This window comes from Emys orbicularis, chromosome 1, assembly GCF_028017835.1.
Source record: "Emys orbicularis isolate rEmyOrb1 chromosome 1, rEmyOrb1.hap1, whole genome shotgun sequence".
Lineage (NCBI taxonomy): Eukaryota > Metazoa > Chordata > Testudines > Emydidae > Emys > Emys orbicularis.
Window position 1 is genome coordinate 237364129 of NC_088683.1, and position 26765 is coordinate 237390893.

General features: G+C 43.9%; 1 protein-coding gene across 1 annotated transcript in view; it reads right to left on the reverse strand.

The window, feature by feature from the left end:
- Positions 1–2040: 2040 nt before the first annotated feature.
- STS (steroid sulfatase) overlaps positions 2041–26765 on the reverse strand; it is a 127220-nt gene continuing 102495 nt past the window's right edge. The window contains exon 9 of the mRNA XM_065414985.1: positions 2041–2420. Coding sequence (XP_065271057.1) covers positions 2041–2420 — 380 coding nt within the window. The remainder of the gene's footprint in view (positions 2421–26765) is intronic.

Sequence of the window (26765 nt, forward strand, 5' to 3'; positions counted from 1 at the left end):
TTTAGTGCTGGGGGGGGGGGTGAAGAAACTTTTCACAGAAGACTTAGTGCCCCATTGCCACCCTTAATTCTGTGCTGTTGCTGATGGTGGCGCTGTCTGCAGAGCTGGGTGCATGCATGGGCTTCGGCTGTCAGCCAGGCATGGGATTGATAGCTGGAGCCCAACCGCCCAGGGACTGACAGCTCGCAACCCTTAGTTTGAGAACCCTTGCCTTAATGCAGGGGTCGGCAACCTTTGGCACGCGGCCCATCAGGGTAGTCCACTGGTGGGCCACAAGACATTTTGTTTATGTTGACTGTCCGCAGGCACGGCTCCCCGCAGTTCCCAGTGGCTGCAGTTCGCCGTTCCCGGCCAATGGGAGCTGCGGGAAGCGGCAGCCAGCACATCCCTGTGTCTTCCCACTGCTCCCATTGGCCAGGAATGGTGAACCGCGGCCATTGGGAGCTGTGGGAGGCCGTGCCTGTGGTCGGTCAATGTAAACAAAATGTCTTGCGGCCCATCAGCGGATTACCCTGATGGGCAGTGTGCCGAAGGTTGCTGATGCCTGCCTTAATGCATTATGTTGTTGGATGGACAGGAATTCACTATGTTTCTGTGACAAGGTGAAAGTCTCATATTATTAGGCATCACATAATTTTAGTTTATATTGTTGATATGTTTTCTTAATATCTGCCAAAAATAATAATAATTTGCTTTGCTGCAGAATGAAAAGAAAATGTGAGTGAACGAGATACAGAGTAAACTCTGGTACTGAAATTAGCCCATAAATGTTAAAGATTTCCCCAGGCCTTATTAAGAATACAGAGTATACACATTCAGCCTTGGGTAAATCTGAGCTACTTTTTATAGACTTCTCAGAAAATAGCAGACCTTGCAGGGGGTTTTCAAAGTAATAATTTCAAACGTTTGAAGCAAGACTTTTTTAAAAAAAATGTAGTTCTCTGCCATCAGTGAAACAGCTGGTTTGCACAGTAGCCACTGAGAAAAAAGACCCTCATAGCATGGCCTGTGTTTGGAGTTTGGACATATAGATTGGGCAGAATTGGCCATTCAGTGTTTGGACCCTGTTTTGGGATGTTTGTTATTATGGAACTTGTTGGCGAAGTAGGATGGATCCAGTTGACTGGGCCAAGTTGGACCTCTCCACATGATTAGTGGCTGTAAAAGGCTTCATATGACACATTCCTTTGCCTGCTTTTCTGCCTTCCTGCCTGTCAGCAGCTCAGTATGCCCATCTGCCCTCCCAGAAACTGGGGAATGCAAGTGACATCATCTGTTAGTCCTGTTAAATATGGGCGGCTGTTACTGTGTAGTCATCCATAAGTTGTTTTGTATAGTCAGTCATCTATTTTTTGTTTTATAGCAGCATTGATTGCCCATCATGAATGCGGCTACAAATCCTCTCTTTATCTGTCTGTTTCTGTGTCTGTTTGTCCGTCTATCTAGGTAGTTCTGTGGTCCTCATCACGGTGGTATCTTTTTTGTATTTTTCCCTTGCTGCAATACTCTCGTAACAGTAGATGATAGTTACCAATGGGGGCAGGAGCGATGTGTGACAGTTGCAGCTGGAAGCTGTAGTTACATACCTTCAAAGCTTGTGAACACAGCTGGAGTCAGAGGTCTTAAGAAATAGTACTCTCCGTAGAGTGACTACAGCATGACCATCTGCGAATATGGCAGGCACTCCTGCTTCATACAAACATTGCATGAAAAAGGATTATGCCAAGGGTAGAAAGGGTTGTGCTGCTCCAGAACATACTCTTTCCTCTGGAATGGAGGGTCCAGGATTGGTTTTCCCTCCCCCAAAAATATTTGGCAATGGTGTATTTAAAAGATGGTTTACCCTATAAAGTAGGATTTGGGATTCCAGCAGATACTATACACCTATGATAGAGTCCTAGGAGCCCCAGTGGGATTGTAAAGGTTGGGTATTGTAGTGGTTCAAGCAAAACAACCTACCAATACCACTTGTTCCAATTATTGTAGGTAAAATTGCAGATATGTTATCCAAAAAGCATGTGTGTGTGTGTTTCAGAGGTGTCATGCCGTAGGCAAGCTTAGTTTTTCTTCTGACTCATGGTCACAGTAACAAGACAGAAAGACGGATGAGCAACATAACTGAAGCCAGGGCTTCCAAAGGATATTCCCCCATGATAACTGGTTGGAGACTATGTGCAATGATTTTGTATGGTTGTTTACTGCTTGTTGAATGACATCAAGGATTTCATAGAAACGATGTTCAGTCTCTGGTGTTAGTGGATTCTTCTCTCCGGGGTCTCTGGAGAGATCAAAGAGTAGCGGTGGGTTATGGTGTGTGACAAGTCTTCCAAAGCAATAGCACACGTGGGAATTATAGCAACCGTTGGAGCCTTCTGGATCAAAGTTTGGAGTGAAGAAAAAAGCTTTCCAAATAGATTCACCTGCAATTTAAAGAAACAACAGCTGTTGATTAGAGTACAAAAAACCCCTTGTGAAAATCAAAATCAAACCACATAAAATTAGTCATTAATCTCAACCTTTACATGTACAGTATTAGTGTACAGAAACCACAAAATACAGAAATAGCACAAAAAGTTTCTTGCAATGTTCCACTCCTATTCGGAGCAATTACAGTCACTTCATATTCTTTATTAAAATGAATCATATACATCTTAAAACCCCTTTCCACTTAATCTCATGCCACCCGTCTGCACAAGAGGTGCACCATAAATATCCACAAGTCATTGCATTACCTTCAAATCTCTCATTACAATGCACTTCTGCCATGATGCCAACAAAATACTGACCATAGGCAGGCAGCTGATGTTCCATAACTACCATTTATTATGCTAATTATAATCATCTCATTGTTACTTTGAGCCCCTCCATCTGCTTGTTGTAGCTACCTGTTGTCTGTAGTCACATACATAGATTGCAAGCTGTTTGAGGCAGGGACTTTCTATTAGATGGATGTAGAATGACCTGCACAATAAGTCCCCCATTTCCTGACTGAGGCCTCTAGGAGCTACTGCAATAGTACTACTAATAATTACACAGATGAAACTGAATTGCAATTGTTTAGGAAATGTGGCAATGTCATCTTTAGGTGACCCACTGCCTTGGCAAATGAGAATCAAATATGTCTTTAATTCTAAATGCGTTGCTAAATGTCTCATTTTGTTGTGTATAGGGAGTAAGTGATATGCACTGATGTAACACAGTTTAATTTTTCTTTTCTTAAAGTATTGTCTGATTTTTTTGTTTTTTTGGTTTCACAGAAAGCAAATGTGAACTGATGCAGATGTGGTTTAAGCGCAGATTTATTGGGGAACCCCAGAATGTTCAACAGCAAAGAAGTCTACCAAGAAATGGCTAATACTTTGCTCAAATAGCACAGAGCCCAATTGTTTGCAGTATTGTTGTAGGCATGTTGGTCCCAGGGTATTTGAGAGACAAGCTTTCAAGTTTACACAGAGCTCTTCTTCCGTCCTGAAGAAAACCTGAAGAAGAGCTCTGTGTAAGCTTGAAAGTTTGTCTCTCTCACCAACAGAAGTTGGTCCAGTAGAAGATATTACCTCACCCACCTTGCCTCTAGACAAGATTGTAACTTTTCATTCTACCCAGAGTTAGCAACACATAGCTGAACTGCCCCAGCGACAGACCAGAGAACAAATTGCCTCTCAGAGAGTCACAATTTGTCTCCTGTTCTTGCTGGAAAAAAACACACACAAACTGCTAGCTTTTATTTCACAACATTGCATCACTGAAACAATTTTTTAAACAGCTCACCCTTTAAGTGCCAGTCAAGGAGACTTTTTTTTTTTTTTTGGTATTTTCCACATTTCAGGGTAAAGTTAATCTCAGTAAAAAGAGCTTCATTGAGCTCAAAGCAAGCTTTTTTGTTAATCCAGTAACTGGCTGTCATGATTTATATGCAGGGCTACATAATGTGGTGTTCATTAAGCCCCCCCAATGGAAATCATTAGGAAATAGGATGAGGGGAGAGATAACCGGTGTATCACTCTAAAAGTGCTAACTACATTACACTTTGCTTTTTAAGATAAGATTAGTCTTTCAGACAGACCTGTGCCAGTGCAAAAAGAGCCACAGAATGAAGGTATAATATACAGCCTGGATTTAAAAGAAAGTAAGTAACCTTAAGATTCTTTCCAGCATCTCCTATCATACATCATTCTTCACAGTACAAGATACATTACCTTTAGGAACTTATTCAGTGACAATCTGACAGAGCCTGGAGGCTTCCAGTTCACTTAGACGGCACTAACACTCAATAATCAGGATCAGGTGGGTGAAGGATATTAGGAGGGGGGAACCTCTGAATGTTGCTTAGAACTCAGCAAAGGGAGAGGATGTTTCAAGCCTGAGACTGACTTGCTTGTGCAGACAATAAGTAGCAGCACCTTGAAAATCTTCAGAGAACTCCCTGACTCCCACCGCAGATATTCACAGACTTACAGAGCTGTCAAGTTGTTGCAAAATGGATGCAATCACCTTTCTCTGTGTTTCCAGCATTATTCTGAAAGGCACACTGGTGGCTTTGCTTCGTAAAATATTCTCAGATTTAAATAAATCACAATTCTTCTATATGTGTCTTTGCACAGACCATTGCTCTGAGCAGGGATATGCCTCTATTTACTGTGGTACTTATTTAAGCATACTGGGAAAGGTAGATAGTTCTGTGCTAAGTGTTGCTTCAGGCGATTTTAAGTGTTTAACTGGCAAGATGGATTGGGGGAGGCATAAGGAAGAGAAAAGCTAAGGATTCTATTAATCAGTGATATGTGAGAATTGTAGGTTGTTTAGGATCACACAATGGAGTTATGCTGATTTACCCTAGCTGAGGCTCTGGCCCATAGTATTACAAATCATTTGACGTAAAGATACAGCTGGATAACAGAGGTCAAGAAAAATGAAAATTTACATAGCTATCAAAATAGCAACGAGAAAGAATTTCAATAAAAATATTCATGTGGGGAATTTGAGGAGGTCATGCTGTCTGATCACACATCTGTCTTTGATGGCGCATTTGTGCAGAATGACATTGAAAAGAAATCTGCAGCCAATTCCATCATTGTTGGGCACCATAGCCTGATGCCAGTTCAAGGATTTAGCCATACAAATATTAAGTAGAGTATCCTGAATAATAAAAGCCTTTATTTAGGGTAGCTCAAGTAAATACATATGTTTGCAAAAAAAGAAAAGATGTGGAAACTAAGTAAATAGCACCCTGTTTGTAACACAAACAAGCAAAATTAAGGGCATTCAGTGTTAAAACTGAAACCCCAGCCACAGCTTGCAACCACTGTCTTGCAATTGCATAAGTTAAGGATGGAACGTGAGACACTATATTACATTTGAATTTTCTGGCTTTGGCTAGTCTTAAATTAAAATTATTATGAAGTGTTTAGAAAAGTAACAGCTACACTGCTTCTTAGTGTAGCAGGTATGTTGGGCAAAACACTGAGCTGAGCAAAGTCTGCTATTGTTTCACAATGTTTCATTTCATTGCAGTGGCATTCTGGTGTGATTCTGGAACATCGCTGTATTGCTGAAAGACAGCAGTGCAGTCTAACTACTGATTTCCAGATCGTTATAAAAAAGTAAAACATATCAGATCCTGTGCCTGTGGAACAGCCAATATAATATGCTGGTAGACATAAAGAGCTGTCAGACTTGTAATCTGTAAAGTTGATAAATTGTATAAGGCTGGATATTAAAAGGAAGAGTACTCTTTCTGCCTCTCTCAGCTGGTATAAAATCTCATTTTGTCAGAGGGCTAGCCACAAGGATCAAATTAATCTCCCAGTAATTAACAATCTCTTTGTTCTACAAAGACATCTGGCTAGTAAAGTCTCATTTGATGTAGGGATTACTACATACCCTTTTCTCTATGGAATCAACAACTAGAATAAAGAATAAGGCTATGGCTGTAGCACCAGGATTCCTCCACAGATAGGCATGCTAGATCCATCCTGGCATGGATTTACAGGGCTTGTACTATTATTAATTAATACTAATTATTTTGTATTGCAGCAGCCCTAGTCATGGAGCAGAATTGCATTGTGTTAAGGAGCTGTACAAACACAGAACAAAAAGATGGTCCTTACCCCAAAGTCCCCTGGGAGTAACCCAGGTCCCCTGGAATCCAGTCCCCTGGGAGTAACCCCTTTAGTGTGCCAGACCCTTCGGGTGCCAGCAAAAAACAGTTACTTACCTGTAACTGTGGTTTCTCAAAATGTGATACAGACATGTATTCCATGTGGGTGTGTGCTCACACCATGCTCCAGAGCTGAAGAACTTTGCCTTGCAGTACCCATGGGGGTGGCGCTCATACCCTGCATCTGCAGCCCCTCCCCTGGTCATATGAGAGAGGTGCCGCCTCACCCCCCTCAGTTCCTCCGCAAAGAATTTCAGGAGTATACACTCTGATACAGACGGAGGGGGACGGAGGGCAGGCCATGGCATACACGTCTGCATCACACCTCAAAGAACAACAGTTACAGATAGATTACCATTTACTCTCAAGCAGTAATCGCAGGAGGTGGGGCTTGGAGTCTATTTAAAGAAGCACTGCAGGATTGCCTTCCCAAAGTTTGCATCTGATCTGGAGGCAGCAGTAATGGCATAGTGGTTTGCAAAAGTATGCACAAGGACCAAGTGACCGCCCTGAACATGTGTAATATAGAAACATCGTTTCGAAATGCCATTGACGTCTTCTGAGCTCTTGTGGAAGTTGTATCCCTTGAGTAGACATAGCCTGGGCTACTTCATATGCTCTCATGATATAGGAAGTTATCTATCTTGAGACTTTATCCAATCTGCATACAAAACAAAAAGATGAGGTAAGAAATGGAAAGGTTTAGTTCTAATCAAATAAAAAGCTAGACACCATCTGACACCCAATATGTGAAGGCACTGCTCCTCTGGGGTCGAATGTGGCTTAGGGAAGAATACTGGTAGATACATAACTTGGATCAAGTGCAACAGGGAAACTACCTAAGATAAAAACAGGATGTGGCCTCAGGTTACTTTGTCTCTGGAAAATTGAATGTAAGGAGGTTCTGCCATCAAAGCCTGCAACTCACACACTGTCCTTGCAGACGCTATTGTCATAAGAAAGGCAGTTTTCTGCCACAGAAGGGAGAAAAAAGTTGCCAGAGGCTCAAACAAAGGCCCCATAAGAGCCACTAAAACAGTGTTAAAGTTCCACAAAGGAACTGGCTTTTTAACTGGTGAGTGGATACAAGTGACTCCTTTCAAGAACCTCACTGCCATGGGGTTTGAAAACACTGTCTTCCCATGGATAGGAGGATGAAATGCCAAAACAGCCACCAGGTGGACTCTCAATAAAGTAAGTGCAAGACCAGAAGAGTGAAAGTGTAACAAGTACTCCAAGGTGTCCTGGATACAAGTCAGCATTGGTTGAATTCCTTGGGGTAACAACCATGCCAAGAATCACTTCCATCTGTCTGAATAGGCCATCCTGGTGGAAGGCTTCATACTGTTAAGCAAAACCTCTGGGACTGCTTCCAAACATCGTTCCTCATCATCTAGCCATTCAGCATCCAGCCCTTGAAGTGCAGGGAGATTACTGCTTTATGCAAAACCTGGCTGTCAAGATGAAGAGGAAGGGATATGGGAGGCCGAACCGACAATGTGAGGAGGTTGGAGAACCAACATTGCCTTGGTCACGCCAGAGCAATAGGAATGAGTTTCGCACAATCCAATTTCAGTTTAAGAATAACCTGCAGGATGATCGGAATTGGAGGACATGCATACAGGAGTGCCGATTCCGAGCTGAGGTGGAAAGCATCAGTCCAGGAACCCAGACTGAGAACTCCTGGGGAGCAGAACAGTGGGCATTTGTTTTTTTCTCTTGTGGTGAACAGGTCAATCATCAGGATGCCCCAAACTGCAAAGATGGTCTGCAGGATACTGGGCTTCAGAGACCACTTATGAGTCAAGGAGAAATTCCTGCTGAGGTGATACGCCAGGTGATTGTGTATCCCAGATAAGGGACCGGCCACAGGGGTAATGTTTTCCCAGCTGCAAACCTGCCAGAACCTGATTGCCTCCTGGCACAGCACATTGGAGTGTGCTCCCCCCCGCCTGGTGACATAATACATTGCAGTGATATTGTCAGTGAGTATGAGAACCATGAACCCCTGAGGTGATCCTGAAAGGTCTGACAGTCATTGTAGATGGCATAAAGTTCCAGGTCATTGATATGAAGAGAAGCTTCTCATTCCACAGGCCCTGAACTTTCAGTAAGTTCAAATGCACTCCCTAACCTATTAAGGAGGTGTCGGTGACTATAATCCAGGTCAGTGAAGGCCAAGCAAAAGGAATGCCCTGGCACACATTGTCCAGCATATCCACCACTGTAAGGGCCCAGAATCAATGGAGGAAGCTGGACAAGCATGTCCAAGGGATAGCGATTCAGATGATAGACCGACTTCAGCCATATCTGAAGAGGATGAATGAATATTGAACTACCTGTATGCATGCGGCCATATGGCCTAACAACCTCAGGCATATTCAGACTGTGATTGAGGGCTGAGACTGCAGCTCCAGACATAAGTAGTGGATCACATGGAATCTCTCAGTTGGTATAAACTCTCTTGAATTCATAGAGAATTCAGCAGGACCCCAATTAATTTGATACCTTGAGTCGGAACCAATGTTGACCTAGACCAGTGGTGGGCAGTCTACGGCCCACGGGCCGTATGTGGTTCGTCAGGGTAATCCACTGGCGGGCCACGAGACAGTTTGTTTACATTGACTGTCCGCAGGCTTGGCCCCCCCGGAACTCCCAGTGGCTGCGGTTCATTGTTCCTGGCCAATAAGAGCTGTGGGAAGCGGCGCGGGCCGCAGGTACATGCTGGCTGCCCCTTCCCGCAGCTCCTATTGGCCAGGAACGGTGAACTGCAGCCACTGGGAGCTACAGACCGTCAATGTAAAGAAACTGTCTCACGGCCCACCAGCAGATTACCTTGATGGGCCGCGTGCAGCCCGCAGGCTGCAGGTTGCCAACCACTGACCTAGACAATCAAGTAGGTATAGGGTTAAATGAACATTAGACTTCCTCTCTGGACTTGCCCCTCAGTAACCAATTGTCCAGTTACGGGAAGATAAGAATTACCTTCTTCCTGAGTTATACTGTTAACACAATCATGCCTTTGCTGAAAACCCGGGGAGCAGATGACAGGTGGAAAGAGCATGATGTTCTGGTAGCGCTGGCCAGCCATATCAAATTTGTGGAACGTCCTGTGGCTCAGGATGATTGCTAAGTGGAAATAAGCACTGAGGGAGAGGAAGATTCTGGCAAGAAAAAGTCATCTGGAGAGAATGAGGAGGCAGTTTGCTGTGCCAATGACAGATCCTGTTCTTGCACCACAGGATCAGGTCGGAAGAGCCCTGTAGGCCCAGGGGGAACAGACTAAGCTATCACTTGCATCTGAAACAGTATGGGAGTGGGAGTTAGTGTCACAACTGGTGATCTCGCTCGGGAGCTGTTCGAGGAGCGGGAGCCCAGAGACTGAGGAGCATTGCAGGGATTCCAAGGAGGCCACTGGGCATACAAATAAGGCACTGGTGACCAGTAGGCACCGGTTCAAGAACCCCTGTCCAAACTGCAGGACAGATGCCAATCTCAGTTCTGGTAGTGATCCATGGGAGATCTCTGGTGCCTAGCCAACAAGGACAACTACCTGATCTGGTTCTTGAGGAATCCTGGAGGTTGTGTGATGACAATGCGGGAGCCATCCCCAATGGGGCAAACAACCAATCAAACTCATCTAAAGCCCAATAAGGAGGTGGCATCATTGCTGAAGAGAAGTGGGGAAGCGGCAACAGTGGCACCGAATAGGATACACTCCCACCCAGTACCTGGAGAAACATCAATACTGATGCTGGTACTGAACTCGATGATGGGATGCGGAAAGATGCATCAACATTGAGGGGGCCTTTGGTGCCAGGCCTGGCTTTGACGCCATAGTTTGTGGCCCAAGTAGTGCAAGCTGCAGTGCCGATGAACTGGTGGCTTTATGACATGGCTGGAAGATGCCACGCGCATAATGGAGAATGAACCAGTAGAAGCCACAGCACCGAAGAACGGAGAGTCTGTGATTGAGAGGCAAACCAAGTCTGATGCTGCCTGATATGCCATCGGCATGGAGACACCCCTTATTGAATTCCGGGAGATGGGCAGGCACAAGCCTGCCTGTGTCTAAAGACCCCCACCCCAAGCCGTAGGGGAGGAGCCAGAGGACCCAGGACTCAACTGATGACGGGGGACAACTAAGGAATAACAGAGTTGGGAGTGCAGGTCATAGGTTCAAAACTAGGGATCCAGAGGGGGCACTGAGCAGAGAACCCTGGACAGTGCCCACTGCTCCTCAAAGCTGTAAGGGAATCAGCAGATGCTGCCCAGAGGAACTCTGCCCGGATGCGTGAGACAAGGGAGGAAGAGAAATAGGCCCCACAGTCACAGAGCACTTCCCCGTCCAGCATCCTTCTCCTGGTGTTTGAGATGGCTACTTTGGGCAATTCTAGGAGGAGGTTGACGAGGAGGTCTCGTGACTTCATGGGGCCATGGACAGGGTGTGCGTATATGAAAAGGTGTGTGGAAAAGTGCAGCCAGAACCTCAACTGGAAGTTCTGGAGGAGCCAGAAAAGAGACTGCAACCTGGCACATTCTAGATACGCATGCGCCAGGGTCTCCCTCGCGCTGCAATATGGACAGGCATCGGGGATGGTGAATCGTGCCAGGTACATGCCTGTGCTTATGGCTCTGTAAAGGAGCTGCCAACCGCTAGCCCCGGCAGGCTGTGGGACCAAGGTGGAGAACAGGCTGGCCCACCAGGGTCCCTCACCCCCCACAGGTGGTAAGAGGTCCCGCCACTTGGTATCGGGGCGAGACATGAGGGTGAGGAAGTGAAATGTGTGGAACACGAGTGTGTAGAGTTGTTGCCTAGATCAGTGGTTCTCAAAGCTGGTCCGCCGCTTGTTCAAGGAAAGCCCCTGGTGGGCCAGGCCAGTTTGTTTACCTGCTGTGTCCACAGGTTCGACCGATTGCGGCTTCCACTGGCCGTGGTTCGCCGCTCCAGGCCAATGGGGGCTGCAGGAAGGATGGCCAGCACATCCCTCGGCCCGCGCTGCTTCCCGCAGCCCCCACTGGCCTGGAGCGGCGAACCGCGGAGCAGGGGCCCGATGGAAAAGTGCAGAGAGCCAGGGGTAAGGGACGGGCGGTATGGTTGCCCCCACCTCCTGGAATACTCGCAGGGGGGTCTGAAGGGTGGAGAGCCCCATGCACTGACTGAGCACCCAGGGATCCACTCAGTCCCCCGGTCATAGTCCAGGAGGTCTCTGATTCTGGTCGTTTCGGCATGGAGACAGTTAGTGCGGGTGCTGACATTGTCGGTACTGGACTTAATGTACATCAAACGGCTGGAACCGGAGTTGATGGCACGGGCCCTCACTACTCACAGGATGCTATTGGGAGCAGTTGAATGGACCTGCTCCATCCTGCATGCCAGAGGGATTATGGTGTTGATCAGCACTCCTCTTGGAAGAGGAAAAGGAGTGTTCCTTAGCCCTTGAATGGTCCTGACTCATTTTATGGGATCTTGCCACACCAGAGGAAGGAGAAATACCCCTTTTCCTCTTGGGGGAGATGCCAGAGCCCATGTGCGGAGTGGCATCAGTTGCTGGATCTGAAGGCAACCGCCAATGAGACCAGGGCCTCATTAGCCTGCTTCAAAAGGTGCTGCTTCAACTGCAAGTCTCTTGTCTCCTGAATTCTCTCTGTGAATGACTCAGAGATGGAGTACCTCTCTTTAATGTGTTTCTCACTGAGACGCACCGAGCACCTTGTGTAAGTGGTTGCTGTTGGGGATGGTCCCCCTACATGACAGACAATGCTTGAACCCTGGTGAGGGCATCACACAGGGCAGCCAGCTCCTCTACTAACACTAAACTAACACAAACTAAAGCTAAGGTACTGCTATTACTATGTGCAAGAAAAAGTTCTCAGAAAACGGAGAGCAAAATTGTGAGGTGAAGACACCACAGAAATTCTAGCTATGGGAGGTGAGAAGGAACTGAGGTGGGTCAGGGTGGTGCCACCCTTATATGGCCAGAGGAGGAGTTATGACCGCGGGTTATGAGCACCATCCTTACGGGTACTGCTAAGCAAAGTTCTCCAGCTCTGGTGCATGGGGCGCACATACACTCACATGGAATACACGGCTGCATCTATTCGAAGAAGAACCTCTGTTTCCCACCGTGAGCTCCCACAGCGAGTCCACTTTAGTTCAGACCACTGGGGACACTTTAACTTCTTAAGTTTCAAAGTAGCAGCCGTGTTAGTCTGTATCTGCAAAAAGAACAGGAGTACTTGTGGCACCTTAGAGACTAACAAATTTATTTCAGCATAAGCTTTCGTGGGCTACAGCTCACTTCTTCAGATGCATAGAGTGAAACACACAGACAGAAGATATTTATACATACAGAGAACATGAAAAGGTGGAAGTACGCATACCAATTGTAAGAGGCCAATCAATTGAGATGAGCTATCAGTAGCAGCAGAAGAAAAAACTTTGAAGTGATAATCGAGATGACCCATAGAAGGTGTGAGGAGAACTTAACATGGGGGGAAAAAAATTCAATTAGTGTAATGACCCAACCATTCCCAGTCTCTGTTTAGACCTAAGTTAATTGTGTCTAATTTGCATATTAATTCGAGTTCAGCAGTCTCTCTTTGGAGTCTGTTTTTGAAGTTTTTTTGTTGCAAAACTGACACCTTCAAGTCTGTCACTGAGTGATTAGAGAGGTTGAAGTGTTCTCCCACTGGTTTTTGAATGTTATGATTCCTGATGTCAGATTTGTGTCCATTTATTCTTTTGCGTAGAGACTGTCCAGTTTGGCCAATGTACATGGCAGAGGGGCATTGCTGGCACATGATGGCATATATCACGTTGGTAGATGTGCCGGTGAACGAGCCCCTGATGGTGTGGCTGATGTGGTTAGGTCCTATGATGGTGTCACTTGAATAGATATGTGGACAGAGCTGGCATTGGGCTTTGTTGCAAGGATAGGTTCCTGGGTTAGTGTTTTTGTTGTATGGTGTGCGGTTGCTGGTGAGTATTTGCTTAAGGTTGGGAGGCTGTTTGTAAGCGAGGACTGGTCTGTCTCCCAAGATCTGTGAGAGTGAGGGATCATCTTTCAGGATAGGTTGTAGATCTTTGATGATGCGCTGGAGAGGTTTCAGTTGGGGGCTGAAGGTGGCGGCTAGTGGCGTTCTGTTATTTTCTTTGTTGGGCCTGTCCTGTAGTAGGTGGCTTCTGGGTACTCTTCTGGCTCTGTCAATCTGTTTTTTCACTTCAGCAGGTGGGTATTGTAGTTTTAAGAATGCTTGATAGAGATCTTGTAGGTGTTTATCTCTGTCTGAGGGATTGGAGCAAATGCGGTTGTATCTTAGAGCTTGGCTGTAGATTATCACTTCAAAGTTTTTTCTTCTGCTGCTACTGATAGCTCATCTCAATTGATTGGCCTCTTACAATTGGTATGCGTACTGCCACCTTTTCATGTTCTCTGTATGTATAAATATCTTCTGTCTGTGTGTTTCACTCTATGCATCTGAAGAAGTGAGCTGTAGCCCACGAAAGCTTATGCTGAAATAAATTTGTTAGTCTCTACGGTGCCACAAGTACTCCTGTTCTTTTAACTTCTTAGGGAGCAATGCAACCCAGTAAGCATTTACAGTGAGGCAGAACAGCCTTTCAAAGCAAGGTGTTCTTTATTAGTTCACTGGAACAAAGCATGAGAAAGTCCTTAGGTCAGCAAGGAAAAGCCAAGTTGAAGACTTGTCCATATTGGAAGCTCAATAGCTTCACCATGCCATAATTCTTTGAGTCCATCTTTATTCTCTCTGTCCCTCTCTGTGTGTGTGTCCCTGCCAGAGATCCTGTGTCTCTCTCTGTCCCCTGAGTGTTCTCAAAAGCACACTTAAAACACAGTCTGGGCACCCCTCATTCCTTTTTTCTCCAAACTCAGCCATGCTGTGTCCAGCCTGCCCAGTCATTTCAGTGTTAATGCCCCAGTCGTTGGCTCTTCCGTTGTCTCTCTTGGTCCTTTCATTCACATGGGTTGGTTCCAGCCAGCTCTTGCAAATGCATCCAGCCTCAACCCAGACAGCACATGTGCTCCAAACACCTAGCCCTTATCTACCTTGTCCCAGGTGCAAATCAGCTCCCTCCCACCTGGGGCACAGTAGGGATCTGACACACTACAAAGTGGATTTGTATAGAGTCATACATACAGCTCAGAAAAATATTACCAGACATTCCCACATTTGTGTCACCTCCACTGGAAAAGGCATGAAAGCCTCAGGTAGCACCTGCTCTCCCTGAAACCACCACTAGGCCTTCACCCACACAATGGTATCAGCTTCCCAACAACTCTCCATATACACCTCAGCATAACACTGCTCCCCTACAGACACTTTGAAGAAGCCCAATTAAATTCACACCGAAAAATGTCTTTAACTTAGGGTATGACTACACAGCAGATGGGAGAGGGTCTCACTGGGTATTGTGGCACAAGCACTAGCATGGGCTAGCCACCCAAGTGCAAGCCCGCCTAGCCCCCTGAGTCTGTACTCAGGTAGCTAGCCGAAGCTGCTGCCCATGGCATAACACCTGCATTGCAATTTTTAGTGCACTAACCCAAGCAGACTTACTGCATATCTGTCTATCCTGACTGGAAGGCATGCTCCCAGCTGCAATGTAGACATACCCAAGTTGTTCAAGTGAATTTCCTATTATTAACATGATCACTAAACACAAGGAAATCACCAGTAACGGCAGCATTAACATTCAGACCAAACCTCAGTTGACATTCCATACCACCAAAACATCATAACACTCAAATCTACTCACAGATTGCTTATCACTGCAACAAACTGCCTTTCCATTCCAGCATTCAGCCACCATACATGTGTTCTTACACTCATGTGAGACCACCTTAACTCTGAAGGTGAGGTAGTAACAACAGAATATATGCTTTTGAAATAAGAGCTTCTCAGTAAAATATATCTTTCCAAAGATGAGGTTAGGGTTGTACATGTGTATGTGATTTTTGTCTTGGTATTACTTGTTCTCAGACACACAGGCATTGAAGTGAAAGGAAGCTATATTTGAGTAACTAAGGTAAAAATTCAACCTTGATTTTGTACTTTGCTCTATAGTATTCCGAGTCATTTCTGTGAGGGCAGCTTCATAAGTATGGTGCTGTTTCCTTTGTTACTGGATTTGAGGTGTTTGAACTTCTTTCTATAGAAGGAGAAATTCAACACTCTCCACCACCTTTTTGTGTAAATGAGGGAATTTGTTTGACTGCCCTTGACTTTCTAGATGCCAAATTATATACATACAGTGTATTAATTTGAATTGCTCAAAGATATTTCATTTGCTTTGTGTTCAGAAAGTGCATTACATTTCTTATGAGCTCTCCCATTCTGATTCATTCCATTCTCTAATCTATTTCTACACATAACCTAGTAGTAATCAGAGTTTACCTTTGTTGTGGGTTGTGGGTTTTGTTTCTTTTCTGCTATATTTTTAGAAACATTTTTATGGGTCATATTATTATATATCTATGATATGTATGCAGTTCTTCATGAATTTAGCAACAGGAACATTTTTGTTGCTAAATTCTCTAATAAATATAGATAGACAGCAATGTGATCCAGGTTACTTCTTGGGGCTGAAACTGGGGTGGATCAGGGCTGAACTGACACTAAGACCATGTCTACACCACAGCTTATGTCAGCATAACTTATGTCTCTCAGGGTGTGAATAAACCACCCTCTGAGTAGGGTGACCAGATGGGACCGTCCTGACCGATCTCTGGTCGGGACGCAATTTGTCCTGATATTTCGCTCCGCCGGCAGTTTTTTTTTTCTCCGCCGGCGGACCCTCCTCCTCCCCCCCCCCCCCCCCCGGTGTCCCGATATTTTCTTCCTCTCATCTGGTCACCCTACCTCTGAGTAACATAAGTTACACCGACATAAGCACTCATGCACTCAGTGCTATGTCAGCAGGAGAGCTTCTCCCGCCATCTTAGCTTCCGCTATTCGCTGAGGTGGTTTTATTATGCCAACAGGAGAGCTCTCTCCCATCGGCATAGAGCGTCTTCACCAGATGCGCTGCGACAGCATGGCTTCATCGGTACAGCTGCGCCGCTGCAGCACTGTACGTGTAGACATGCCCTAAATCTCTAGGGGTACAGCCACCGCTTGACGAAACCCAGGCTATAAACTCGATTCTACTTGAGCTAGGAATCACATCCTCAGTTCCAAGTGTAGACATAGCAACAGAGCAACTTCATTAATTCAGTAAGCACATTTCCTGAAATAATATTTACTTACAGCAGATTTTTATTTTTTTGAACTATGCCAGGTAATGATGTTTTTACAGAAGAACCTGACTGTGAATAAGTGGAGGGATCAATATGAACACATACAGTAGAAATCGTTGTCTCTAGTGAATTGAAGCAGTAACTTTACAAAGTCTTACTTAGAAAAAACTTTGTCTTTTTAAAATGTTTTGCTCTTCAGCTGTCACCAGTGCTAGGTCTCAAAGAGGCAAATTACAAGGACCACATTATAAAAGACACATTTTCTTTGTTGGCCAAGGCAGAATTTTTTTTTAATAATGCCTGGTGAAAATCCCTCCAAAACAAAATCCAGCTGTGAAATTATGGATACAAAGTTTGCTGTTGTCTTGAATAGTGCGTGTTATATGCTACTATTTGTTTGACATCCTTTTGGGGGAAAGTTGCTCCAGGTTTGTTATTTGATCAAATACGTCTGGCAGATATACAGATATTTCATAACCGAGGTAAAGGTCCAAAGGTTTGCTATTTGCAGATGTTTTTGTGAAGTGTGGTACACTTGAGCTGTGTATAGAGCTGGGCAAATGTTTTTGGACGAACAGTTTGCATGAAAAATGTAGTTTTGGTTGACCCAGAATGATCCCTGAATTTGACACAAATTGGTCATATAGTTTTGGCCCAACAACGGGAGGAGCAGAAGAGGTGGTTAAGGACTTATCTGGGATGTGGTAGACCAGGCTTCAATTCCTCCCACTGCCTGATGTGGAGTCACAATTTCTAAAAAAATCAGCTATTCACCCAGCTCCAGTTGTGTACAGCAGGTTGGAGGATAATGAGGTTGGCTCAGTGTCTCCAGTTTAAATCCAGTTTCTGGCCCTCTGTTGGAGATTGTTGATCTTTGAACTCTTGTTAGGACAGGGGCCAACTTACTATAATTATTTATTACTTGTGCTGCAGCAGCGCCTCAGGGCCCCAGTCATGGATCAGGGTCACAAACACACACAAAAATAGACTATCCCTGCTCCAAGAAGCTTATAATATAAGTAAAAGATGAAAGACAAGTAAGTACCACAGACAGAGGAGTGCAAAGAAACAAGTTTTGGGTTTTTTAGCTTTACGATTTAAATGTCTAATTCCTTTTTAAAAATAGAAATGTTTTTATCATGAACACATCTCTGTGTCCTGAAATATCAATTTTTTTATCTGAAATATTTTGGATTAGATGATGTATTTCCCCAACATGCAGCATTGCCAACCCCAAGCAAGCAGTCAAAAGCATGAGGCAAGCTGTAAAAAAATGTGAAGTTAAAAAAAAAATGGGGGGGGGGGGAGAGGTTCTTTTTCTTTGTCTACTGGCTTTTGAGCATTCATGTTATACTTCTGCCATGTTTTCAAGCCTTTTTTACTCAATCTACCATGAAAGGAACTCAAAATGTTTTAAAGATATTAAAGAAATAAGCGTCACAATGCTCCTAAGAGATAGAAACACTGAGCCAATGATTGCTGCTGGGTGCTCGGCACTGTTGAAAATCAAGTCCTTTATTCAGGTGCCTAAATATGGATATAAAAACATAGGCTCTTATTTAAAAAAAATCTTGGCTATTGTCATCATTTTACAGAGGGGGAGTGACAGAGGCACAGAGATGTTAAGTGACTTGCCAAAGGCCACATCGGAAGCTCATGGAACAGCCAGGAACATAAGCTAGATCTCTTGATTCCCATAAAACCAAAGTCCCCCTATATAAAGACCTATTACAAGAGGCAGACCTTTTTCACTAGAGAGCTGTACATTTCATTTTAGCTGAGCCCAAATAACCTGGAAGTTGTTCTTTAATGTGACTAAGAGCAAGGTAAGAAATACTATATAATTTAATTTGATTTAATTTTTTTCAAAGATTGTCCTGGCGTAGATGGGAGAATACCAGCACAGAATGGAGACCTTAGTGCCACAGGGTATAAATAGCTCTAGGTGAAAACATAACAATAGCTAGTGTCTCTACTATTACAGAACAGCACTAATAAAATACAGTAAGACTGTTTGTCAGGGAAACACATTTCCACACAAAGTATTGCTAGCAGAAGATTAGGTCAATTTTTTCTTGAGTTTGATATTAACACTTTTACAGTATCTGCATCAGCTAGCCACAGGTTCCTTTCCTTTGGCAGTTATGTAATTTCACACTTAGCAAATAAAATGCCCAAAGTGTGTGTCACAAATTCAGCTGCAGCTGCTTTGCCATGATGATCAAAATAACAAATTAAAATGCATAATGAGACAGCTTAGCCAAATTGCACTGGTATCTGCTCTGCTTCCTCCAGCTGTTGTGACTGACTTGCACAACTGACATTTAGAAGAGAAAATTTGGGACGTTCACAGCTTTCTCCTTTTTGTGGCCTGTATATTAATGGGGGGAGGAGGAAGGGGAAAGGGACAGGAAGGAAAATGGACTGGTGGGGCCAGAGAAAAGATCAAGAAGGACAAAAAAGAAGTACAAATGATGCCTCCGTGTGTGTGCAAACAAACTGGGGTTGCAGAGGAGAATAACCCCAATAATCAAGAATAAAACTGGAGGAGGATATTGTTGCAGGTCATAATGGACTTCAGAGAGAACAAATTGTACTCCAAGGTTAGGGTTGCCAACTTTCTACTCACAAAAAACTGAACCCTCTTGCTGCGCCCTATACCCCGCTCCTCCTCCAAGGCCCCACCCCTGCCCCACCCTTTCTCCGAGGCCACACCCCCACTCACTCCATTCCTCCCCTCCCTCTGTCGCTCACTCTCCCCACCCTCACTCACTCACTCACTCATTTTCATCGGGCTGGCTCGGGGGTTGTGGTGCCGGAGGGGATGAGGACTCTGGCTGGGTGTGCAGGCTCTGGGGTGGGGCCAGAAATGAGGGGTTCAGGGTGTGGGAGGGGGCTGTGGGCTGGGGTAGGGGTTTGAGGTGCAGGGGGGTGAGGGCTCCAAATGGGGGTGCGGCCTCTGGGGTGGGGCTAGGGATGGGGGGTTTGGGGTGCAGGAGGGTGCTCCAGGCTGGGAATGAGGGGTTTGGACTGAGGGAGGGGGATCAAAGCTGGGGCAGGGGGTTGGGGTGCGGGGGGAGGGCTCCGGCTGGGGGTGCAGACTCTCTGATGGGGCTGGGGATGAGGGGTTTGGAGGGTAGGAGGGTGCTCCGGGCTGGGACCGAGGGGTTCGGAGGGCAGGAGGGGGATCAGGGCTGGTGCAGGGAGTTGGGGCACGGGAGGGGATCAGGGATACAGGATCCAGGTGGCACTTACCTCCAGCAGCTCCCAGAAGCAGTGGCATGTTACTTCTCCGGCTCCTATGCAGAGGCACGGCCAGGCAGCTCTGCGTGCTGCTCCATACACAGGCATTGCCACTGCAGCTCCCATTGGCCGTGGGATCTGCAGAGCCGGCGCTTGGGGTGGGGGCAGTGTGTGGAGCCCCCTGGCTGCCCCTACAGGTAGGAGCTGGAGGGGGGACATGCCACTGCTTCCAGGAGCCGCGTGGAGCCACGGCAGGCAGGAAGCCTGCCTTTGACCCAGTGCACTGCCAAACAGATATTTAACGGCCTGGTCAGCGGTACTAGCCGGAGCCGCCAGGGTCCCTTTTTGACTGGGCATTCCAGTTGAAAACCAGATACCTGGCAACCCTATCCAAGGTTAGCAAGAAGTCTGCGGGGATTTACAGGACACCACAGAAAAGTCACCACACAAAATCAGTCTTTTTGGTGAACGAGCAATCTTTCTTGTGTGTCTATGAACTGAATCACTCCTGGAACACACCGTTAGCCAGCATAGGTGTGTCATCCAAACTCTCTGCCATTTCAGTAGCCTCTACTCTGCCTTTCACTGAACTTGGTGGGAACTTTGAAACAAATACCTTAAAAGTGTATTCGTATAGAACTTTTGTGAATGATCCCACAGACAGTGGGTCAAATAGCTGCTCGTATCAAATGCTTATAAGCCCTGTATATTTAATTGAGATGGTCAGAAAATAGAAACCCATTTTGTGTTAAGTTACATACATGTGATGCACTTCTGGTTATGTAATGTCCATCTCTTTCTGTTATGAATAGACTCAATATCCTTTGTATAATGTTGTAGCAATTAAGAAAAAATGATCATAGAATGAGAGATGGAAAAAACACCCATCTAGTTCATCCCCCTGCCAGTGCATGATTGTTCCTTACAATGTATTTTTCTAATGCTGTGCCTTGATGAATGGTGTCTTCTATTGTGGCTTTTGTGCTACCATCATTCACTTCCTTTATTGAGGAAGACAAAGGTGCTCACATTTTATTGGCATTTAATTTGTATCCTGCAAATGCTCGGAATAAATTTCCTCCTCTTCATGAGTTTCTGCTGCAAAGACTGCAGTGCAGGTGAATTGTTTCAAAGTTTAGTTTATTTGGTTTGTTGTGGTCTTCATTTACCCTTTTCTCTTGCCTATGTTAAGCCCCATTTTCAAACCCTGCCACTGATTTCAGTGGGGCTAGGATTTCACCCCTTTGTTTTATTTTACTCCAATTCAACAAGATACTTATGCACATCACTTTAAGCAGTCAAGTACTACCCACAAGCTTTAAGTTACCCTCATATTTAAGTACCTTGTTGAACTGGGGCCCAAATGTGCACCTGACTCCTCAGTAAGCCCCAGCCTGCAGTGCAGTAATTAATCATCTCTACTAATTTCCCCCATTTCTGACAGTTGTATTCATAATAGTGTATTTGAAATCAGAAGTACGTTAATAATGCTGTATTGCTCTACATCTTCCTGGGTACTGAAATAAAACTCATTTTGGAGGTTTTTATTGTTTATATGCAATTTTTGTATGTTTGCTCAATGCCCTCAGAGTCTTCAACTGATTCGCTAGGCTGTGACCAATAATCTATCCACTTGTATAACCCCATTAGTGTCCTATCTGAGCACCTCAAAGTCTTTAATGTATTTATCCTAACAACACTTTGTTGAGGTAGGGAAGTGTTATTTGCCCCCATTTTACAGATGAGGAACTGAGGCACAAAGCTCCAGATTTTAACAGGGTTTAAATTGATTTCAGTGGGAATTAGGCCCCAAAATATCTTTATAAATTTGGCCGAAACACACAAAGGTCCAGATCCATGAAGGGACATAGGAGTTGCAACACTGAGCACCACAGTACAAAACTTTTAGTTACCTAGAAAATCACAGGAACACCATTGAGATCCACAAAGCCTGAGTTAGGTGCAGAGGCTCCCTAAACAATGAATGGGGACAGATAGGTGCTATAGTATGCGATCCACAAAAGCCAGCGCACTAGGCAGGAGAGCTGCGACTGGCAGATGCTAATGGTGGGGGGACATTTCAGGGTCCCTTCCAGTTCTATGAGATAGGTATATCTCCATATATTATTATTAGTGCCAGCTTCTGACAGTCAGAGATTTAGGGACACCTGGAGCATGGGCTTATGCCCCTGACCATCTTGGCTAATAGCCATTGATAGACCTATCCCCCATGAACTTATCTAATTCTTTTATGAACCCAGTTATACTTTTGGCCTTCACAACATCCTGTGATAATGAGTTCCACAGGTTGACTGTCGTTGTGGGAAATAGTATTTCCTTATGTTTGTTTTAAACCTACTACCTATAATTTCATGGGGTGATTCTTTTGCTATATGAAGGGGGAAATAACACTTCCTTATTCACTTTCTCCGCACCACTCATGATATCATAGACCTCTATCATATCATACCTCTGTCATCTCTTTTCTAAACTGAACAACTCCAGTCTTTTTTAATCTCTCTTCATATGGAAGATGTTCCTTACCCCCAAATCATTCTGGATCACGCCCTAAGCGACTTGCCTTAAATCACACTGGGAGTCTGTGGCAGAGCAGAGACATGAACCTGGGTCTCCCAAGTCTGAGGGTAGTGTCCTCACCAGTGGACATTTCTTCCTCTCAAATATCAAATAACCGTTTAGTGTTCAAATCCTAGTTATTGTGGAGACTATAAAATGAGTAACTATTTAATAGTGTCCATTATCAACTTTTGATACTGTAGTCCGGATGTGCTGACAAATATAATCAGCCTGCCTGCCTTCAGCCTGATGTGATGGGACTGTGTGTTAGTGCAGTCTGCCCACGTAGATAGAGCTGGCCAAAACTCAGGATTTATGTTTTGTGACAAATTTCAGGATTTTGAAGTTCGGTTTCATTCCAACTCAGAACAAAACCAAGTTTTCAGAAGTTTCTCATGAGCTAGAACGTAGTAAAAAAAAAAGCTGTTTCAGAAACAAATTGACTCATGGTGTTTTTGAAACCAGATTTTTTTCCTGGGGATCAAGTGGTGGGGCTGCCGCAGAGCTGTGGACCCTCAGCACCCAGGTAATCTGCCCAGCAGCAGGGTTCTGCCAAGACCCTGCCTTTGACTCAGTGAAAGTTTGTCATACTGAACTTGTTTTTGCAAGAAATTTCAGGCTCAATGAGCTGGCATTTTCCAATGAAACAGTTTTGTCGGAAAGTTTCTGATCAACTCTATACTGGTCAGTTTGCAGGATCAGGGCCTTAATCAATTATTTAAATAAGAAATATAAAAAAATAGAATAAATAACAGCTTGAAGATGGAAGTCATTTAGAGTTGCATGTTGTACCTTCTCCAAAGTACTGAAAGTGCTTTTGGCATTGCATGATAATATATGAATTTTATATACACCTCTCTACTGTAGTTATCAGTGATGATAGCACTCAAAGGATGTCCTGAAATACAGACAGCTGGGTTCGGGTTGTTTTATTTATTTAAACCAGGCTTATGTTCAATTTTTAAATTGTCGGTTTGCAAGCACAATCCCCATCTTTCAATCGTAGCAGGTTGCTTTGCCAAAAATAGTCTCTAGAGCTTGATGATCTGTGACAAGAGAAAGGGTAGCAACAACCAAAAAGAAACATTCTTCTAAAGCCCATCTTCCCATGCTACTCAGTGCTCAGGCTTCCTTTTCTAGATGTTATTTATTTATTTTGGATGCCTTGCCAGAGCTCAAAATTTAAGAGCAAGCCTTGAGAAAAATCTCAAAATGCATCCGTACAGTATTTCAAATCATCCCATTTTTCAATAACTATTTTCCCACTAAAGGACTTTCCCACACACAAATGACATATATAACACTTTCCTCCCATCCCTCCAAATTATCTACTAATCTGTTGAGAATATTTTCCCCTAAACTTCTGATAATTACTTTTTTGTTAGAATGACACTGGGCTATTATGATTTCTAAACCCACTGAGTTTACATCTTAGTCTCAAGCTGGCAGAGTTTGCCTGAAAAGAGCACCCTGTTAGCAAGTGTTGATCCTGCTGGAAAATGTTAAGTGGATATTGCTGATTCACTGGTACAGTTGGCTCATCATCCCTCTGAGCTATAAGGAAACAGGAATATACCAGGACAGAAGGGATCTCAGGGACATGATAGGACCCCAAAATCCAGGCAAACAGGTAAAGTTATCTTAGGCTATGTCTAAACTACAAGTGTTATAGTGGCACAACTTCCACAGTGCAGCTTTCCCACTGTTGTGTAGACACTTGCTGCAGTGAGAGAATTTTTTGTTGTTGTTGCTGTAGTAAACCCACCCCTTTGAGAGAGAACTCCAGCACAGAAGAGTTCTTCTGTCAACCTAGTGGGGCTTAGGTTAGCTGAAATACATCTCTCAGAGGTGTGATTTTTTTACACCCAAGTGACGTAGCTAGGACATCCTAAGTTTTAGGTGTAGACCAGACATTAGACCGGGATAAAGTAACCATAGAAATAGCTAAAGCCTGAGGAGAAGGCTTAAGCTGGCGTTGCATGGGGTATAATTCTAGGAGTGCGTTTTGTTTAGTAAACCAGACCTATGACAGATAGCTTTATTTTGGCTACAAGAAGATGCAGGGTTTTTAAGAGTGAAGTGGGGGTGTCACCTGTTTCAATATTCTCTGAATTTGCCAATTCAAGATCAACAGTTGACACAATAGCATTAGAAACCCATTGAGAGCACCAGATAACCTCTTACAATAGTCTAATCATTCACATTCTATATTCTGGTTTCATTATTGGAGAGCTTAAACTTGAAAAAAGAGTTAAGGGGCACATTAAGGAGTCAAGCTAAGAAGTTGATTTTTGCATGCCCTTCCCCCATCTTCTAGTACACCTGATTTTTCATAGCTGTTACCTTCTTTGACTTAGGTTAAATGCTTTTGAAAAATGTATATTTAAAAAAAAAACACTATGGATTCCTTGTGGCAGTGACACTTAGCCTTTTTTTAAATTCAGGTTACTAACATCTAAATATTCAAATACATATCTTAGAGCTTTGCCCTATTCAGTTGTTTGCCAAAACCCAATGTGTCATCACTATAAACACATTGGCACAGATTAAAATATTTGCCAAATGATATTTTTTTTAGTCTCCTGAAATGTTTCAAGACTTCAAAGAATGAAGTCTTTTTATAATACCTAAGCACTATTTGAGCTGGAAAAACATGTCAAATACCAAGACCAAAGCATCAAATTTAACAATCTTCTTTATCCAAATCCTGCTTGGAAAGAATACTGGATCCATTTGAGCAAGGAAATAATCTTCTAGTCCAGCCACTGTGTTGTGGCAGCACTATCCTGTTGTTCTGAAATCCCAGTGGAATGTCATACTGTACCTGAAACATCAAGTGGCACATCAAGTATGTTGTGTCCACCATACCAGACCTGGTGCTTGAGGCAGCAGTGAAGCAATACAGGACTGGATTTTCAGAATTGTTTAGCTCCCAGAAACTCCTATTGTTTTCCTCTGCTCCCAGTCATTCAAACTTGGACAACAATACTTTTGAAAGCTAAAGTTAACAGCAGTGGGTCAAATTCTGCCCTCAGATACACATGTGCCATTCTCAATGAAGTCAATAGGAATTAAAAAGTATTTTTATTTCTTTGCTAAGTATTTTTACAGATTTTGAGATTTACTTGTCCTTTGCTCTTTGTCTGCCCAATAGCTCTGAGATTTCTATAACTTCTGGCACGTTCTAGCCATTCAGTTAGGGTCAGTTTTTTTCTGATGAGTGAGGCAAAAATACAAGCAACATGGATTTTGTTTCAATTCCCGGTATCAGAAAAACAACAAGGAGTCCGGTGGCACCTTAAAGACTAACAGATTTATTTGGGCAAAAGCTTTTATGGGTAAAAAGCCTCACTTCTTCAGATGCATCTGAAGAAGCTTCTGAAGAAGTGAGGTTTTTTACCCTTGAAAGTTTATGCCCAAATAAATCTGTTAGTCTTTAAGGTGCCACCAGACTCCTTGTTGTTTTTGTGGATACAGACTAACACGGCTACCCCCTGATACTCTGTATCAGAAAAGTTACCTGGGTAAGCTAATTTTATCATTTTAGTTGCAATTTCATTCGTTAACTGCTCAAATTTCTGTTGACCTGTCCCAGATTTGTGACATTCTTGTTGTGAATTTATTTTTGCCCTAATATAAGTATCTCAATGCATTTTACAGAATGCAAAGTCTTTGGACAGGTGGACCTACAAAATGCCAAAGCAATGCTATTTCTGCTTAGCTGTTATTACATTTAGTACAACTAGCACATTTACATATCTTATGAGGTTGGGGATTGGTCCTGCTTTGAGCAGGAGGTTGGACTAGATGACCTCTCGAGGTCCCTTCCAACCCTGATAGTCTATGATTCTATGAGGTATTTTCTGCTGTTGAATTGTGTGGTAGATTACTGGCATCTATCCAAACTAAAGGAAAAGAAGCAGTGTTTTTTAGACCAACATAACTCTGTATAAAGTGTCAAAATGCTTTTCAACAGATTAAAACTGATCAATAAAACAAAATTCCAAAAAAGAGGATTTTTTTGTATGCTTTCTATGGTTACTTAGTTTTACAGAAACTACCAAGTCCAATTTTACACAGACTAATTTTCAGCAGAACACAGCTGCTACTTACTGCATTTTCTATATTCTTTCACTTGGTTGCTTCTAGCTTTGGACTTGTTAGACACATCAGAATTCTTTCAAAGCTTTTTTTTCAGGCTTTGTAGCAAATTCAAAGTAGTTACTGCAAAACATCACTGTCAGGGTGCTTGGTTCAAACCTGCATCATCTTTGTGTGGTGGGTACTTGCATTCTTATAAGTAAAACTGGCCCTTACTAATGAAGCCAACTTTGATCTAGTCTTTTTTTTAACTTTGTGTTGCTTCCCTATATCTCTAAACCTTCCATTGAACGACTGACTCAACCACACTGACTATAGTAGCTTCTGCTTCTTAAAGGTATATACATCCAGAGCCTCAGGCTGCAACAGCAGCTGTATGTAAGCAACTTCAGTGGGAATTGCTCACATGCAGCATTTTCAGAATC